At 43.7% G+C, this 17,881-nt stretch overlaps 1 protein-coding gene across 2 annotated transcripts; it reads right to left on the bottom strand.

Annotated features, from left to right (window-relative positions):
- Positions 1-12,782: 12,782 nt before the first annotated feature.
- On the bottom strand, positions 12,783-16,437 carry LOC147442789 (uncharacterized). 2 transcript variants are annotated; one of them, XM_086528828.1, is made up of 2 exons: positions 13,935-16,437; positions 12,783-13,539 (listed from the first exon to the last, which is right to left on the bottom strand). In XM_086528828.1, the coding sequence occupies exons 1-2, from the start codon at positions 16,347-16,349 to the stop codon at positions 13,192-13,194; spliced, it is 2,763 nt and encodes a 920-aa protein (XP_086384954.1). In that variant the 5' UTR covers positions 16,350-16,437; the 3' UTR covers positions 12,783-13,191. The 2 variants fall into 2 exon arrangements, with proteins under 2 accessions (XP_086384954.1, XP_086384955.1); XM_086528829.1 differs by having other exon boundaries at positions 13,397-13,611; positions 13,891-16,437.
- Between the last annotated feature and the right edge of the window lie 1,444 nt (positions 16,438-17,881).

Below are 17,881 nucleotides of genomic sequence, written 5' to 3'. Positions count from 1 at the left end.
CGACGAGGCTCTTTACCCTCCCCTTCTTTTCCTATCCCGACACCAACCACGGCATCGCCATTGACACCAAGTTTTGCGCGGCTGACTACCGTTCCCCGCAGCTACACACCACTAGCTACTCCTCCAGGAGTCAGTCTAGTGGACACTCCTCCCTTCGGGGCTCAGACTTCAGTGGATACACCTGGCGTCCATACCCCCATTGACACGTCGCTAGAGACCCTTGCCGAGACACCCAGGTTCACATGTCAGTGGCGAGAGGGCTTGCCTTACTCCGTCGACTTCAGCGGCAGCATCATCTTGGATGATGAAGGCAAGAAGGTGATTTCGCGCATGCGCGGTCTTTGCTCTCAGGTGTTTAGACACTACATACTAAACACCTGGAGTGAAGTCCCGAATGAATTAAAAGACAGATTCATCAGCATGCTTCATGACGAGTTTTCCGTTCCAACACAGGATGGCCGCTTCAATGAAGATGTGATGAAGGTTCGAATGCGCGAATACTGCAAGCATAAGCATTCTGAAGTGCAAAAGCAATCAAGGATGGGTGGAGCAGACTAGATTGGCTGGCCAAAGAATATTGGAAGCATGCAAAGAAAGAAGCACGCAAGAATCCCGACAAGTGGAAGCAACAAAAGGAGGCAGCTAGAGCGCGAGTAGAGGCAAGGAGCTCGCACCACTTGGGGAGCGGCGGGTGGGCATCATTTGGGGCCGATTTTGTAAGTGTTTTCGCATCTATGTTTGATAGTTTAGGGTTTATGGGATTTGAAATTCTAACATAATGGATTCTTTGTATGTTTTGACAGTGGTCGTTTACAGGACGTGATCCCACACTGTACGAGCGTGAGTACGCAGGCAGGAAGGACTTAAATGCCCTTATAGACATCCTGACTTCTCGCGGTGGCATGGTTAGTATTAGGGTTTATTCTTTTCTATTTATTGTATTGTTTTATAAACGTCGCTATATGTTTATACTTACAAAAAGCTATCTTATTGTTTTTTTTTTGCAGAATCCGACAGATACGGCGCTTCGACGCGATGAGATGTCTGATTAGACGATGTTAGTTTAATCATAGCTAGATAGCATTAGTTTATTTTTGTCATAGATTATGTATCATGAGACAACTTTTATACGTCTTTTTGAAAACCATGTATGTTTTTCAAATAATGACAATGGTTTGTAGCTATTACATTTACAATGATTAACAATCAAGTGATTTTGTTGCTGTCTACAATTGTCATTGATTTACTTTCATCAATTCACGCTTGTCATTTTTGTATCTTTATTTTGCAAACAATACGTACTATGGATGATGGAGTTAATGATTATATTGTCTTGTGGGTGACTATTTTGGGTCTATATTTACCTTTGCACTTTTTTTCAAAGGTAAATAGACAAATGAAACATTCAATATGGTTGATGGGTGAATGTCCTACCACCAAAAAAAATTCATCTCGAGCGTCGCTATATTAGGCTCTGCAGCGTCGCTATAAGCGTCGCTATTGATGGCCCTGCAACGTCGCTATAAACGTCACTATATAGCGACGCTTATAGCAACTGCCATAGCGACGCATATAGCAACGTCTCCGCATCAATGCTAATAGCAAAGCTCTTAGCGACGTCGGGGGTTATAAAAACCCAGTGTATTTTCGTCGCTAAAAGCGTCACAAGAGCACACAACCTCTTGTAGTGGCGGGTGTTGTAGTGGTCATCCTATTTTGGCAGTTATTCATCAATAAACCCTCTTAATGTCTACGAGAGCGTTCCCACGATCGGTGAGCTTGAAGGGTACCTACTTTCAAATTCCAAGATTGAGTTACAAAGAATCATCAATTAAATCTTTGTAGTTTCCTTGGGACTGATACTACTCTTCCATCTTATTCTCATCCCAAACAACATTCTTTCACTATGGGGTCTTATCTTCTTGCTCATAATTCTGATACTTACACTAAAATTTTACGCATTATGAGGAAAATGGGGGCTTAGATGAATATTAATGTCCTAAGAAGAACCATCTTCTTGTGCTCCATCAAGCTATAATTGAGGATTTAACTTCGACATATTCATCATGAAAAACACATACATTCCTATGTGATCATGAATGGAAATCACAAAGGTAAGTAAATAAATAAATAAGTTGGGTAACTTAGCTCCAAGATTCTCTTGCTATTCTCTTCTCAAGCTCCCACTATCTCTTATTGAAGGTTCAATTCCAAGGACCTTTTTCTGCACTCTAATACCACTGCTACAAACGGATGTGCGGCATCCCTGCATAATACCTCAAATAGCATGATAGACACGATGAAACACTACAAATATGCGTACCTTACAAATCGCATGAATCGTACAAGCACATAATCGAGAGAAACCGTAGACTAAAAGGGATAAAGAGCAAGACATAGCACACAAGCACGTGCAAGTACACCTCTTAGGTTAGAGTGCTACACAAGCACGGCGAGAGAGGAGAGAAAGGAGAAGAGAAAAATAACGCAGATGTTGGGTGCAATCTTCCCACGTGCAAGACTGAGCATGTCCCTCTTGTACGTATTTAATTTATAGAAAAGTTCATGCTCAAAATTGAGTTACATTAGTTCACACTTGGGCATAAAAATAGTCATGGCTTGTAAAGAGGTCAATATAACAATAAATAGTTGTCTACACCTTAATTCATAAAGGAACCATAAAATACTAAGGAGTGCCACGAAATCCAATGGTGACAGGTTTATTCCAAATAATTACTATCGCCTTATTGTCCTGCACGCGGCAGTCACTAATCTACTCACACAACACCCAACAAGTGATCATAATCCATATGTTCAAATCAACATTGAAATGCTTCATCAAAAAATCTAAATATTTCACAAAAAAATCATCAAAATATCAATTCCATTACAAGAATTAGTTTGCACGCTTAGTGGTTTACTTTTGAAAGAATAAAGCTTTTGACAACCTTCATCTTCAAGATGCTATTTCTTGGAACGCATTGATTGCAAGAGATGCACAAAAGCTATCTTGGAAGCTATAATCTATCTTCCAATAGTTGTAGAGCAAGGAATTATCTTCCAATACGATGTGCGTGACAAAGACATCATTATAAAGCTCTAAATTTATTTTAGTAGAAGTGAAGCAAGGTGCTTTTGTACAATTTGGTCTCATGATGCTTGCACATTGAAGATAATGGCTTTACAAAAGGCATTGGCAAAGAATTATGCCAAGGGTGATGTGCTTTGAAAATCACTGAACGTTCTCCTATTCAAATTTCTCTTGGACTGCATTTTGTGTGGATATGCGATGCCATAAAGCTCTTGGATGTTTTGAGGGAATCTATACTATTATAAAAGGATGAGGGATTCTAGGGGCCTCCCCCAGACACGTGTCATTTTTTCCTCAGTTTGATGCCTTTGGGGTGTATTCAGAGAGAGAGAGAGAGAGAGGTGTCGATGCCAAGTAAAAATGAAGGGCCCTTTAATGAGGTAGCATTTTCCAGTTGGAATACATAGTGTGCAGCACTGTGGGAATGGAGCCATGCTTTAAAGGAGCCAGAGCGGGCCTATGCCATGCCATGAGTGGGAGAGCCCATTACTATAGGGACTTCAAGAGTGGAGCACATTTTCACAGAGAGTGAGTGAGTGAGAGAGAGAGAGAGAGAGAGAGTTGCCTGCTGTCATTGATCTATTCATTGTCAGCAATGTGTGTGTGTGTGTGCGCGCGCGTGCGATGCTCTACGAAATCATGTTAAGAAAGCACAGGGTGGGTGCCATGGAATGCCATGCAAGGAGCCTACAAGATGCAAGTTCGTCACGGGGGTGGATACCTATAATTGGCAAGAGGAAAATCAGGCGGAAGGCATCATCATGAGGGGCAAAGGATTTCAAGGTGGAAGCGGTGGTTTTGGCTAAGGGAAAGTATGGGCCACATAGACTATTGTATCGCAATGTTTATAGGGGGGCAGTGGGGCAGCTCCAATAGCAGCTCTTAGCCAGCAAGAGGCAGATAAGGGGCCTGCGAGGTGGAAGTGGGAGGTAGAGAGTGAATTCTAGCAGAGGAAAGTGCCTTCAACAACTATATAGATGGGGCTGGTAAGCTGCCATACAGCAGTGTGCACAGGGTGACAATGGGTGGCTTCATGAACAACAATGTATAGTAGCATGCAACAACTATGCATGGATGGTTAATGGCATGCATTGCTCAATGGGGGTCTCTTCTCACAACGTCCAAGTACTGTCAAATTTGTAAATAGGCATGCCCGGAGCCCATCAAAACTAACACCCATTACATATTTGCATCCTCCATCAGGATTTAGCCATTCTCCTTCAGCCCATTCTCCTATTTTTTGGCTTCAATATATGCAGTGGCAAGGACAATTAGCGCTCACAATGTTAGCTCCAATGGGTTCTTAATGACACAAGTTGCATCCACAAAGCTCTTCAGGGCTATGAGGCAAAGGCATTGGGGCAAGTGGGTAGCCGAAATATTCTTCAAACAAGCCTGGCCTATGGTTGGTCGCATTGGACATAGTAAAAGAAGTTGCCCTTTCTTATGATCAGTGAGCAACAATGGCTGATGGTTGCAGTGGCAAAAACAAAGAGTGGCCAATTAGGAAACATTGTATCTCTGAGAGAACTTAGTAATGGTGTTTTACAGGCAGGTGTGTGTTGCGATTTTACCCTTGAACCTTCCAAAATGAGAGGAAACATGAGCTACCTTTTGAGAATGTGAGCTACCTTTGCAATGCTTCCTATGTTTAATAAGTGGAAATGTGAGCTATCCTTTGAACTATGCTAAACGTATTGAGGAAATTTTGAAAGTTCATGCAAATTTTTGCTATTTTACACCTTCCCTATGCGTTTTTTATACTATTTACTCTTCCTCTCAACCAGTATTTTTGAATTTCCAAGGGGCACAATTGTAAGCTAAGACACTCTCTAACAATTCTAGGAGAGTTTCACCTCCTATTGGCAGCGGGGTACATTGCGTCTATGTGAGTGTGTTTGTGCGCGCATGTGTTGGTGTTCGTAGCAGCCAAATTTTTTTCCATAGCCAAATATTGTGTAGTATTGAAGGGTGGGTGTTTTTGCTTTCTACCATAGTATTGCATGGTAAAACAACTTGAAATGTTTTTATGTGTTGTCTCTCACATGATTCTATGCTATGGTTCAATGTTGCAGTGTGGATCATATAGGATACAGGTCATGGTTGACAGTGGATCAAAGCAAGCTCAAGGAGACGTTGGTTGTTAAGGCCATTGTGCCAGGCAAGAAGGCAACAACCAAGTTGGACCAGGAAGTTAAACTAAGGTTGGGCATGCTGATGTGTTGTTTCTGATGTGTACAGGAGCTACTTGCAACCGGCTCATATGTCACACTATTAGCAGACATGGCAAGCCAACTGCCCCCACCATAACACATAGACATTAATAGCATGCTTTTGTGGTTTATCCAATAATTGTTGGGAGCACACACCTTCAGCTTCTTGTTTTTCTATCCAGATTATATGTTTCCCAATGCTTTCTTTTGCTCTCTTCCTTTTTGTGGTTTGCATTATGCTTTGTCACCAAGGAGTGCTTTTAGAATGTGGGAAATGGAGACCGACTGGTTTAGAGCCTTGCTAGCACATGCAATTGTGAGTGTACCCTACGGATAGCTCAAGCACAAGTTAGTTGCAACTTGCACAAGTTAGTTAAATGCTTATTTTAGGAAGATCCTCTCCAATTGGAGGACCACCCAAGTGCTTACATCAAGGAGGTGTTATCCAAGTTTTGATTTCTTGGGTGGAGAAGCAATCAAAAGACAATGAAGAAATGTCCAAGAGTATGACATGCCACTAGGGATTCTTGATCGTTCAGTGTAGAAAGGTGTGTGCATGACACTACAACAAAAGAGTAGAGGTATGAAATGGCCTATCCTTGAACCTTGAAGGTAGATGACATTATGCAAGAAGTTGAGAGGGAATTCTTGCAACTCGAAGTCACATGAGAGTATGCCAGAGGAGAAACTGAATTTCATCATGATATGATTGTAAGTCAAAGTCTCATCCCAGATGCACATCTATACTATTATAAAAAGGGGAGGGATTCTCGTCCCCCTCCCCTTGATACATGGCGCTCTTGGAAGCATTCAATGAGTGAGAGCGACAGAATTTTATCGAGCGCATCGGGAGCGAGATAGAGTTTATCAAGCGCATCTGGCAAGTGAGAACGAGAGGGAATTTATGGATAAAACTAATGATGTAAATTTATGGCGACGTTTAATTTTACTTTGCATGAGGAGTTTCACGAGAAAGAGAAGTAACTCTTAAGAGAGATTTGCACCACAAATGCGAGAGAGAGATACAGAGAAACTCCTGCTCCAAGTTTCACGAGAGAGAGAGAGAGAGAGAGCCTACGAGATCTGCGACAGTGCGATGTCTCCCACACACATGTATGGTATCTTGCTCCATGCTAATATTATGTGATGCAAACATTGATTTGTTGACGGGATGTTTGCTGGTTTGGTGCGAGCTTGCAGACAATGGGTTTCTTGTTGTTGCTGCTACGTGCCATAGATGTGCAGCTCACCCACGAAGCTAGGGGTTGCTTTTTTACACGACTGGTTGAGAGCATGGAGGGGTGCAGCGCTTTGGAAAAACTATGTAGGACCTCAGCTTGCATGACGAGAAGCTATGCAACTACTTGGTTTTTCGCTCTCGCTAGCTACATGCTTGGTCTATGGGCTTGTGGCAAGGAGGTGCCTTCATCTTCACCTATACAATAGGGGGACTTGGGTGTTTATAAGTACAACCTATAGGTTCAACGTTGTATTTGTCTGTGCATGATGAACGGGGAGAGAGAAATCTCTTTCATCATTCAAGCTGCAATTATTGATCCAATCATTACGTCTAATCACTAGGCATCAGGGCGATATCTCATGAGTCATGATTCGTGGCATCTGCTTCTTCCTTAACGGGCGGTAGGCTCCATTGTTGCAAAGCTTGAAGAAGGCTTAGCGGTGAGGCCACCTCAAAACCCAGCAGCTTTTGGAAAATCTACTTCAGTAGCTCTCAATAAGTTTTTAGATCCAAAAGTGGCTACTTTTGTATGCACAACCTACAATACTTTGATGTCATCGCAGGTGATGATGACGATGATCAGAATTGGATCACCCGGCAAGATGTAGGATTGCCCATTAACAAGGGCCTAGCTAGTGGGGGGTTTGACGGCCTATAGCCACATCCAATCAATGGTTGTCTACATGGCGTGCAGGAGGCTAAGATCATGGAGGTGCCTTCATCTTGGCCTATAGAATAGGGGGACTTGGGTGTGTACAAGTACAACTTGTAGGTTCGATGTTGTATCTGTCTACAACAATATATCGAGGTTATCCTTCATCAGTGATGAGAGGAAAAGATTGTGATTTTTGTGACCCAACAACAAAGAGAGAGAGAGAGAGAGAGGCCACCGAAGGCGGCCGACCATACTAGTGTTAATTACAAATTGATGTGGAAAAGTGAACCAATTTATGAAGAGATTGTCACTCAAGGACTATTGCAATACAACAATGTGCTTCAAAAGAGTTGGTTGACATGGATGCTAGGTGTTGTGCACTTTTGAAAGCTTCACATCAAATCAATTAGCCTCCTACCTAGGATATACTAGTACAATGCCGCCACCTCTGGCGGCGTTGTCGCTTTCAGCGACAGTACGTAATGATAAAGGATTGGAATGCTCCGTAGAAGAGAAATACTACTTTACTCATACAGAGACACCCTTTCAATTGAAAATGTCAATAAATCCATGATCGGGATCGTAAATAGTAGCTCAACGATAAAGGATTGGAATGCTCCGTAGAAGAGAAATACTACTTTACTCATACAGAGACACCCTTTCAGTTGAAAATGTCAATAAATCCATGATCGGGATCGTAAATAGTAGCTCAACATCCACAAACTTTGCATCAAGAAGCATGCAATTGTATGAGCTTGGGGCAAAGGAAGAAAGACAAATTGAGTTAGAAGAGGGGGGGAGGGGGATGTTGAGTATGTACTAAAAAGAACATGGATTTTGTCTTATTCCTTCTAGATGTGACTGTTTCCCCCTTTGTAGTCGACACTATTGTAGAGAAAAAGGTTTTTTCCAATCTACCCAAGCAGCAGCAACAACCATATTCACCCATATAATAACACTACTGATTCAAAACCTGAATCACAACCTCGTAAGGGAAGTGGAGTGACCTAGGGTTTGTCTTGCGAATATCGACAGGGACTAGGGGCGGGTTGCAAGAGACTCGAGGATTTGAGCATGTGTTAATTGAGAGAGGGATCCGAAGGATCAAAGGCAATATTTGTAGCCACGTGAGTCCCCCACCCACTATAGATATGCTTGTCCTTCAAGCCTTTGCTCTATTGCTTGCACCACCTAATACTTAAAAAAATGAAATGCACATGCACATACAAATTATATGGCGTTTGTATGGCCAGGTTAATGACCTGAATGCCACATTTATGGAGAAATAGTTGCTTCTAACAAATGACATTCAACTAGCCGTGTTACCGATCGAGTGCCACTCGAATCTAAGGAGAAATAATGGCTTGCATACGAACATCATATAGCTGCATTGTCGATCGATGCCCATATGTTTTTTGAAAGGGGAAGGGAAGTTGACTCACCATAAGGATATTAGATTTGCCGGGTTACCGACGTAGTACCTAGATAGTAAGCCAATACTTATCACAAGGACATCATCTTTCCCGTGTCACCAAGGTGATGCCCCCGTGGTAAGCATTGTTCCGTACAATAGCTTACGCACACACTCCCATTGTGTGGTAAGGTATCTTATGACTGCCACACAATACGACAAAAGGCATGCTACCACACAACACATACATACACAAACAACACATATCCGGGTCGTGTGGTCAGGTACTCCGCTACTGCTGCACACTGCAATGCAGATCACGCTCCCACACGACCCCCTCTCTTCCTCTCTCCTCTCGACGTACTTGCAAAGTCCGTCATCTCTCTCTCTCTCTCTCTCTCTCTCTCTCTCTCTCTCTCTCTCTCTCTCTCTCTCTCTCTCACACACACACACACACACACACACACACACATGACTCAAGATAAAACACCCAACGAGCCCCATCGGGGCCCTATATATATAATTATGCAGGCCTGCAGAAAAAAACCCTAAAATCCGACGGGCCCACATGGAAAACCAGGAAGCTCCATGGGCTTTTTGTGGGTTTCCAAGTTACCCTAAACCGGCTTCTTTGTGATAATGTTAAGTGTGATTATGTAAATGTGTCAATAAGACCTTGAGATCACACAAAATTTGTGGTAATTACGCAAATATTAAATCCATGAATGTGATGATATCTAAAGAGGTGTCACTTGACCTTTGGCACTACTAGCCCCTACTTAGGTCTACTAGTATGTATATGTATCTACATGCTTAAGTGCATATATACTTGTGTACATATATATAGATGAGTGAGTGGGAGGGAAGTTGAATCATGTAGATGTCAGACGAGAGCCACTTGGTGGGGAGCAACCATCTATCTCTTCTTTTTGGTTGGTTCACATCCAGGTGGGCTCCCACGAGGGTGGACATTGCCTCCAATGGACCCGAGTCTTGAGACGATGAGACTGAGAAAAGAAATAAAAATTATTTGTGACTAGTTAACTTTAAGCCATGAGCGTCATAGGTTTATATTTTCTTTTATTTTTTCGCAACAATGCTAGCGATTATGGATTACTCTTCTTATAGTGGAGGTAACAATATCGAGTAAGACGCAAGGTTGACAATGCAGTGATGACGATAGTGAAGAGATGAAAGCACTGGCAACTTGACATATCCAAGGCTAATTGTTATTGGTTTCAAGCAGCTGAAAGTTTTTGAGCCCCATTTCCTTTCAAATTTAAATCAATAAGTTCTTTTTAGCCTAAGGTCCTGCATACCTCTGCTATGATGCATGGAATTTTGTCAATAGGAGTTTTTTGTTTTTAGACGTTTGTATGCTTCCAAGAGACTAAGTTCCCTCTTACTCTTCTTCCATTTGGATTGTATGTTATGTTATAACATTGTCAAAGGTATAAGTCACTAATTAGCTTCTTTGAGTGTTTATTTTGGCCTATCGAATGATATGCTTTACTCCCGTGACAATAAGACTAGCCTATGCATGTTATGTGAGTTGTAATGTATGCCAATGTGTGTGCTCAATGCACTAGTAGATCAAAACCAAACTTCTATTCATGTGGATCTATGTGAGTGGTCATGAATGTCAATGGGTATGCCTACAATGCACTTGAAGACTGAAAAACAAGCTTGTACTGGAGTGAAGCATGTTTGATAGATAAATTTGGACACTATTATGTCTTGTTATGAGCAAGGACTGCCCATAAAATACTCAACAAAGCCCCCTTTAAACTCAATTTAGGAAAATGAAAGCCCTCTTAACATGGGGATTGCTTTCTATTATTACAATGGGATGAGCGTGTCCTTGCTATGTGTGAGTTGTTGCATATGATGCCCCTGCAATGATGCTCATCAATGCATATCTAGGATTACTATCTTATAGTTGGTTGCATAGTGAGGGTTGGTTACTTGGATAATAAAGGAAGAATTTATCCATGGACTCATTTGGACAATATAGAAAATAGGAGTGGTGGACAACCTTGCATATTGTCTGATCCTAAGTGCCAATTCAAGTCCTGAACTATCTTCCCTTTGTAGGCCAGTTTTCATTCATTTCACCAATATGTGCATAAAGCACGATTAGATTATCCTAGGCTAAGCCAAAGGGATTATGTATACATTATCCTAGTACACTCCCTGACCATAAAATGCAAACTTCAGTATAGTTACACCTCAAGCCTGCAAAATAATGCTCCTAATTATTCTTTTTGTCAACTTCATCTTCAAAGTCTGTTTAATGATAATGTGAGTGTGGTCAAAGTTAGTTCCCCATAGGCCCCATTAAAAAACCGGGTCCCTATAGAGGGACCTCTGACTCCCTAACTTTGAGTAGGTAAAGGTCCACCTTTGGGACACAATGAGCCCATTGGTGAGGGGGTTAGTTGCATGCAACTTAAAATTGTGGCCATCAGATCTCGATTCAAGCCTTGCCAGCCATAGTGTCCCAATTTACCCCCTTGACGTGGCCTCCCATTCATGGCCAATTTTGTTACACGTCGATTTTTGGTCGTTGTTGAAGCTCTATTCGTGGCTCAATTTTTAGGGTAGATAGACGGTGTTGCGCTCTTCCAGTCGTGCCCATCCAGTTCGAAAATGGTGCATTGTGTCGACGAAAATTTGTCGCTGACTTGAGGTGGCCCACTATTGGGTGTTTTACCCTAGTGCTATAACTAGCAACACACTGAGTTGATTGATACAGAAATGATCTCAAGAATATGGTTGATAAAGCTAGTGACACCTAATGAAATGGACAACACGGTCCGCATACCATTCATAGATTACAGCACAAAACAAAATAATATCCTTTCAAGTTCCCTACATGGCCCACACACTCTTTCTCTACCACATCCTTTTTGTGTATTATGATTTGAGTGCTTGATTATGGCATGATTACGGTTTCAAGATTACACACACAAAGCTTGACAAAGCCAAAATACAGCTTAGTATAGAAACATCAATATTTGAGATTGAAGGGGTTAATCATGTATGCAACCTTTGAGAACTAAGAGTTTCATTTGAGCATTTAATCTAGGCAAAGAGAAACATGTGAGGTGTTCATGTGAGTTTTTTATGTCAAGAGAGATGAGAGTGAGGAGAGGAGAGATATGGATAGAAGGCTAACGAGCCAAATAACTCTAGATGGCAAACTTTGCGAATGATACAAAACAAAGGACAAAGAGCACCATAGGCCACATATATAGTGAGCCAAGGCAAGGTCGGGCAAATATCTCTATCAAATACCATAACCAAAACTAAAACCCTCACCCTAAAAATGATGAAACGAGCCAAATAACTCTACATGGCAAACTTTGTGAATGATACAAAACAAAGGACAGAGAGCACTATAGGCCACATATATAGTGAACCAAGGCAAGGTCGGCAAATATCTCTATCAAATACCATAACCAAAACTAAAACCCTAACCCTAAAAATGATGAAATAGCCAAAATAGACTTCAAACGGGCAAATTCCTGGTGCAAACCCTAAATGTGCATGAGATCTGTGTCTAGCAAGTGTACGGGTGGCCGACCCACAACCTAGATCGAGTTAAGTACTCAACCTTATAGATAGAAGTGGCCACAATAGGCCGTAATCTTGCTCTAACAATAAAGGCCTCCTATCATCTTCATCTTCAGCTTATCAGGTGATCTACGAAACGACGAATAACACCTGCATCACATCATCATTTTCAGACTCTTTAATCTCTGAGCTTGGTGAATCTTTTTTTTGTGTGCAAAACTCACAGAATGTGAGTAAATTAAATTAAATCCCAAAAAAACTACAGATAAGCCCTGCCAGGGCATCATACAGACCGTCAGAAACGGATACGACAGAACCAAAGGGAGCGCCCTCACCGTATAAGTAAAACCACAGAATTAGGATCCAACTGACACATACAATGACTAACATGGTGGATAGAGAAAGACCACCTACTGCCGCAGAAGGGGGGAGCCCAAAGTCTCCATCACCTGCTACATACGAAAGCCCCACAAGTGAGGCCGCCACCCGGTAGCCAAAAAGAGGAATCCGAACAGAGATCAGCAGCCGAAAGCTGAAAACACTGCCAAGGACCTGCACACCAAGCCATCATCTGGAACCACAGGCCCACCCAGACGCGAGGGTGCCACCAAACAGCCTCCACTGCCACCAAGAGGCCGCTTGCCCTCGAACCGAGGAGGATCAGGAAACCAACAAGAACTCGGCAACCAATATTCCAACAGCACACCAGGCTACAAGGAGAGCCTTGCCCCTTCCAGAGATGTCCTCCGTTGCCGTGATACAACGAGAAACCTGCCACGAGCCTCCCTGCATCCCGAAGAACCTCCAAAGAACTGGCCGTTCTACTCCTCTTGGTGAAGAGGTGGGAGGGAGTCTCCCAAAGCAAAAAAATTAGGGGAGGAAGGGAGGGAATGGCCTGGCTGTGGGAGAAGCAGCCAGAAGCCTCCCTCCGAAGCGAAACCCCCGCTGCTCGGACAGCAGCTGTCTGCTCCATAGCCACACCACCAACCACTGTTGTCACGCCTGCTAGGCCCAGCCCCCTGCCGCAGACGACGCCTTGGAGCCTCCCTGCTCTGCACCACTCGCAGGCTGGGCCGAACCAGAGCTTGGTGAATCTTTACCAACAATTTCTTCTGGCACAGTTTTGTCCTCCTTAATGGCAATATGTGTGATGCCATTTTCATCTACCATCATCACACTGTTCTCCAAAGGTATGAATAATCCACCATTTTCCTCTACCATGATCAAGTTATCCTCCAAGGGTCCCTGTATAATTGTGTCTTCATCTTCATCTGACTCTTTCATCTCTGAGCTGATTAAGTCTGTACCACCCGCAAGCTCATCTTCTGAATCTCTGCAGATCTTCTCATCACCCTGCAAGAGTAATCTCTCTCTCTCTCTCTCATCATTATCTCAACTGCATGCTTTTTGGGTGTTGAAGGATCTCTGAGAACTTGTCAAGTGATTGCCACATACAGGGGTGTCATGCACTGATGCACATTACGAAAGTTATGCATCTAATGGAGAACCCTTTGGAACCATGATTCAAAAGTCAGATGTACATGCATCCAATCAAGACTAAGCAACAGGAAGAGCTCCGTAGCATAACTGTAACATAACGTCGCTATTTCAGAAAGCTGAAACTTTCAATTTAATGTTTATGCCCAAGCATTATTCCTTCAGCCTTGCATATAATTTCTTTCCATTTTCATGTTGTAAGGATACCAAAAAATACATTGAAAACAATCTCATTCCCCTGGAATACTTACAGGTTTCATGAGACATGCTCGTGGCAGGATATTTTCAATGTTTTTCACCAATGAATTGCCATTAGCATCCCAGCCCATAAAATCACAAACAGCACGAGCAAATCCACGGTGATCATGGCGCCTCTTGGTGTTCAGAATCTTCTTTGCATGCATGACAACACTGACCAACCCAGTGTATCTTTTTATGGGCTTGTTGGGGATGTTAGAGCAGACAAGGCAGTCAAATTCCCCTGTACCATGATCCTCTTTGTACCTCTTCTGCAGTTCTTCATTTTCCTCAAAGATTTCCATGAAAAACTTGTATGCCTGATTTTCCCGGCTCTTTGCATTGCCCTCTGCGGGTTTGCCAGACCCAGGATAGTGGGCATCATCAGATTCATATAGATAATCATCGTCAAGATCTCGGTCATCAGAAGAGCTGCTGAGGAAGTCCATCACTTGATTTGCCATTGTGGGCACCTGGACATCATCCTCCACCAGCAGTTTTTCAGAGCATTCCTCCCTCGTGTTTGTACCTTCTGGAGGGCAGCTAGCTGGAATATTGTCACTAGGCATGACAACAGTGGCTTCTCCTTGCATGCTCAAAGCTTCCAACCCTAGAAATGCACTTTGCATGTTCTTCTTACCGTTGTTATTTGGAGCTGGCTGAAGCCAATCGCCAATGTAATTTCTACTCTTTTCGTTGGCAAGTGGCTGGATGCAGGGAAATTTGATGCCATCATTCGTCCTTGCATTTGGAGATGCCCAACTACACTGCACATTACTGTTATCATATTTTTTGTGGTATTCAGTTGCAGGTCCTTCGCAACGCTTGGGAAATTCCACACATGGATCTGTACATGTTGTCGTAAGATATTCCTCCTTATTCTGAAGTCCCACATCCTCTTCCCAGGTTTGCTTGTATAAGTCAACTGGTTCCCCAGCAGTGCCCTGTGTTAATTCACTTGCTTGGAGCCACCGATCATGCTGGTTAGAGGCAGTGTTACCATGGCCTCGTCCATCATTATCCTTTAAGTTGCTCAAGTTCTCTGACATTGGGCCTACATTTGAGGTGCTAGGTCCTTCCCAGCTGCTGGCATTTTTACTTTGTTGCTTGCAAAAATATCGTTTTCTTCTCTTGTTCTTTGGCCTATCACCCCAGAAGTTTTGGCGTGCTTTTTGAGCCTCCTTCCTCAAGCACTTGTCATTATTTGGTTTGACCCCCCGGCCATAACCAGCATCTAATGCCCAAAATTCATCATTGTCAGTGTGCTTCTCCTGACCATTTTTGTAAGAAAGCTTATCATCCTCTGTTTGTGATACAGCTCCGCCCCACCAAACAGAGTGCAGCTGTCTTGTGTGGGCTGCCAAATCCAATGGGAGGTCCCTTGATACAACCTGTGTTTGGGCAGTGTCAGCAATTATGTTATGTGAAACCATGCTTTTACGAGCATGATCTGATGCATTGCCAACAAAATTCGTATGGAGGTGACCTCCTGCATTTTCATTCAAAAGGCCAGACCCCATCGCACAAGTATGTTCTAGAACATCCTCTCCCATTGGGACTGTAAAGCAAGGCCTTTCTTGAGCATCTCCACCATGAGCTGCAATTTGGCAACACTTCGGTTGAAGAGCAGAGCAGAAGTGCTGCAGAGGCTGATTAATGATGTGACTATGGGAAACATTTACAGATGAAGCACACACAATCCCTCCTTGCGGCTGTATTGTGCTGACATCCGTCATGTCGTGCCACGATTCTGAGCAGGGGCTAGCAAGTGCTCGATATGCATCCATCATAGCAGGCACAATGATGCTTGTAGTAGCCTCCGGTACACCATGCCCCATAGCTCCAAAGATGCATGAGGCTGGTTCTTCTAAACTCTGTTGCATTCTACCAGAGAAGCGATGGCCGGCATCAAGGGGCTGCTTTACAATGCATGCATGGGAATGCACATCAGGATATGCAGGTTGGCGATTGTGCCGATGCTCAAGCTGCAGGTGCAGATTTGGATAATGTTCACTCGTGTAAGCGGGGAGAGTGCATTTGTGCAAAAAATGGATATAAGAACGCGAATGCACATGGGGCTCACCGAGCTGAATGTTCTCAAGCATCACATCACTGCTGTGCACGCAATCACAGCTGCAATGGGAGGGAGCTGGTTGTGCAAGGCTCAATCTCGAAGACATGCAATCAAAGTACGAGTACTTACATGGATGGCAACATGCTTTCTCTATAACTTGTGCGGGGGCAGAGCCATGCCTTGCTGATGAGAATGATGACAAGTGGAGCAGGGGCTGAGGAGTAGCATAGCAGGAGGAGGGCGTCTCCTCTTCTTGTTCTCGTACAGGGAGCTCTCCTGCAGCAGCAAATATCGCGGGACCATTGACGCAGAAATCTTTGTAGCTATGGCGCGCATGTATCATCACCTCGCCCATCAAAGTCGAGCAGATCCGCAGAACACGTCCCTTGAGCAGACGAGGAAGTGCGAGTGCTATCTAATTGTGAGTTCATGCAGACTTGACGTGCCTCGCAGCTTCCAATTTACACACGCTCTTATCGTACTGCAAATTAAATTTTGTAATTAGCCCACCCTCTCCTACTTTAAAGATGCTTTAGAAATGCATTGTCACATGCTTCCACAGCTAACGTAGAGTAATGGCCTTCAGTGCCTTCTGTGTCGAGCTATTAATCCTCCACTTCTTGTCTAGTCCTCAACACTATCTAATACTGGGTCATTATGACCAGAGGCGGTGGGATCAATGGTCGCGGATGGGTTGCGAAGATCTCAAGGAGAACGGATGGAGGAAAAAAAAAGCCAACGCATTGACAAGAGTGATTGGATTGGATTTGGTGAGAATATGGTGTCTCATTGAAACACTCTAAAGATTAGTTTAAGACAGTAAGTCCGGAGAGAAACTTACATATTCTCTCCATATCTATATCTATATCTATACTATTATAAAAGGGGGAGGATTACGGTTCCCTCCCCTGGACACGTGTCGCTCCCTCCTTATCAGTTCGTTATAAAAGGGGGAGGGATTCCGGCTCCCTCCCCCGGACACGTGTCGCTCCCACCTCACTTCGGCCAGTGTGCTCTGAACCCACCACACTCAGAGAGAGAGAGAGAGAGAGAGAGAGAGAGAGCCCGTGCGAAGTGAGAGAAAGAGAGGTGGCCGAACCACGAGAGAGGCTGCCTACACCGCGCCTTGAGTTGCAAGCCTCTTCACCTTGAACAGCGGGACAGTGGCAGCGGATGTTGTGAGTAAATGGCGCATAGCCTAGGGACCATGCCGATTTGAACGGGGACACCACGGGTGCAAATCAAGGTTTGTAGCTCTCCTTTCCTTACTGCAGGCTCACCATCGACGAGAGCTGGGCAGGAGGTGCAAGGAGAGTATGAACCTTAAGCGCTAGCTGCCTGCACCAGCTCCATCCTTTATCATGTGCTACTCCTCAATCCCCTCTTTCTTCGTCTGCAGCCGCTTGTGGCTCCCTTCAACCTCCCATTCAACTTGCGTTCACTACTCACCTCAACAACAAAATCTATAGTTCGCCTCTATCACAACTATTCGAGTGGGCAGTCAAGTTCGCTCCTATCACAACTATTCGAGTTTACTGCAATTAGGCATGCATGCCAAGTTTTGCGTTAGCACAGGCGCGTGCGTGCACACAGTTTTTAAAGGTGAGTGTTGTGCTTAGTGAAGTTGTGTTGAATGCTCACACGAGCACACACATTGAGCCGTTGAACTCTCTCTCTCTCTCTCTCTCTCTCTCTCTCTCTCTCTCTCTCTCTCTCTCTCTCTCTCTCTCTCTCTCTCTCTCTCTCTCTCACACACACACACACACACACACACACACACACACAAGAACACACATACATAGACCTACAGGTGCTCGAGATGGAGACACAAAGTGGCTCTCTCTCTCTCTCTCTCTCTCTCTCTCTCTCTCTCTCTCTCTCTCTCTC

This window comes from Adiantum capillus-veneris, chromosome 14, assembly GCF_014529385.1.
Source record: "Adiantum capillus-veneris isolate H3 chromosome 14, ASM1452938v2, whole genome shotgun sequence".
NCBI lineage: Eukaryota > Viridiplantae > Streptophyta > Polypodiopsida > Polypodiales > Pteridaceae > Adiantum > Adiantum capillus-veneris.
The sequence above is the reverse complement of the archived record's forward strand: the minus strand, read 5'-3'. Positions and strand labels throughout refer to the sequence as shown.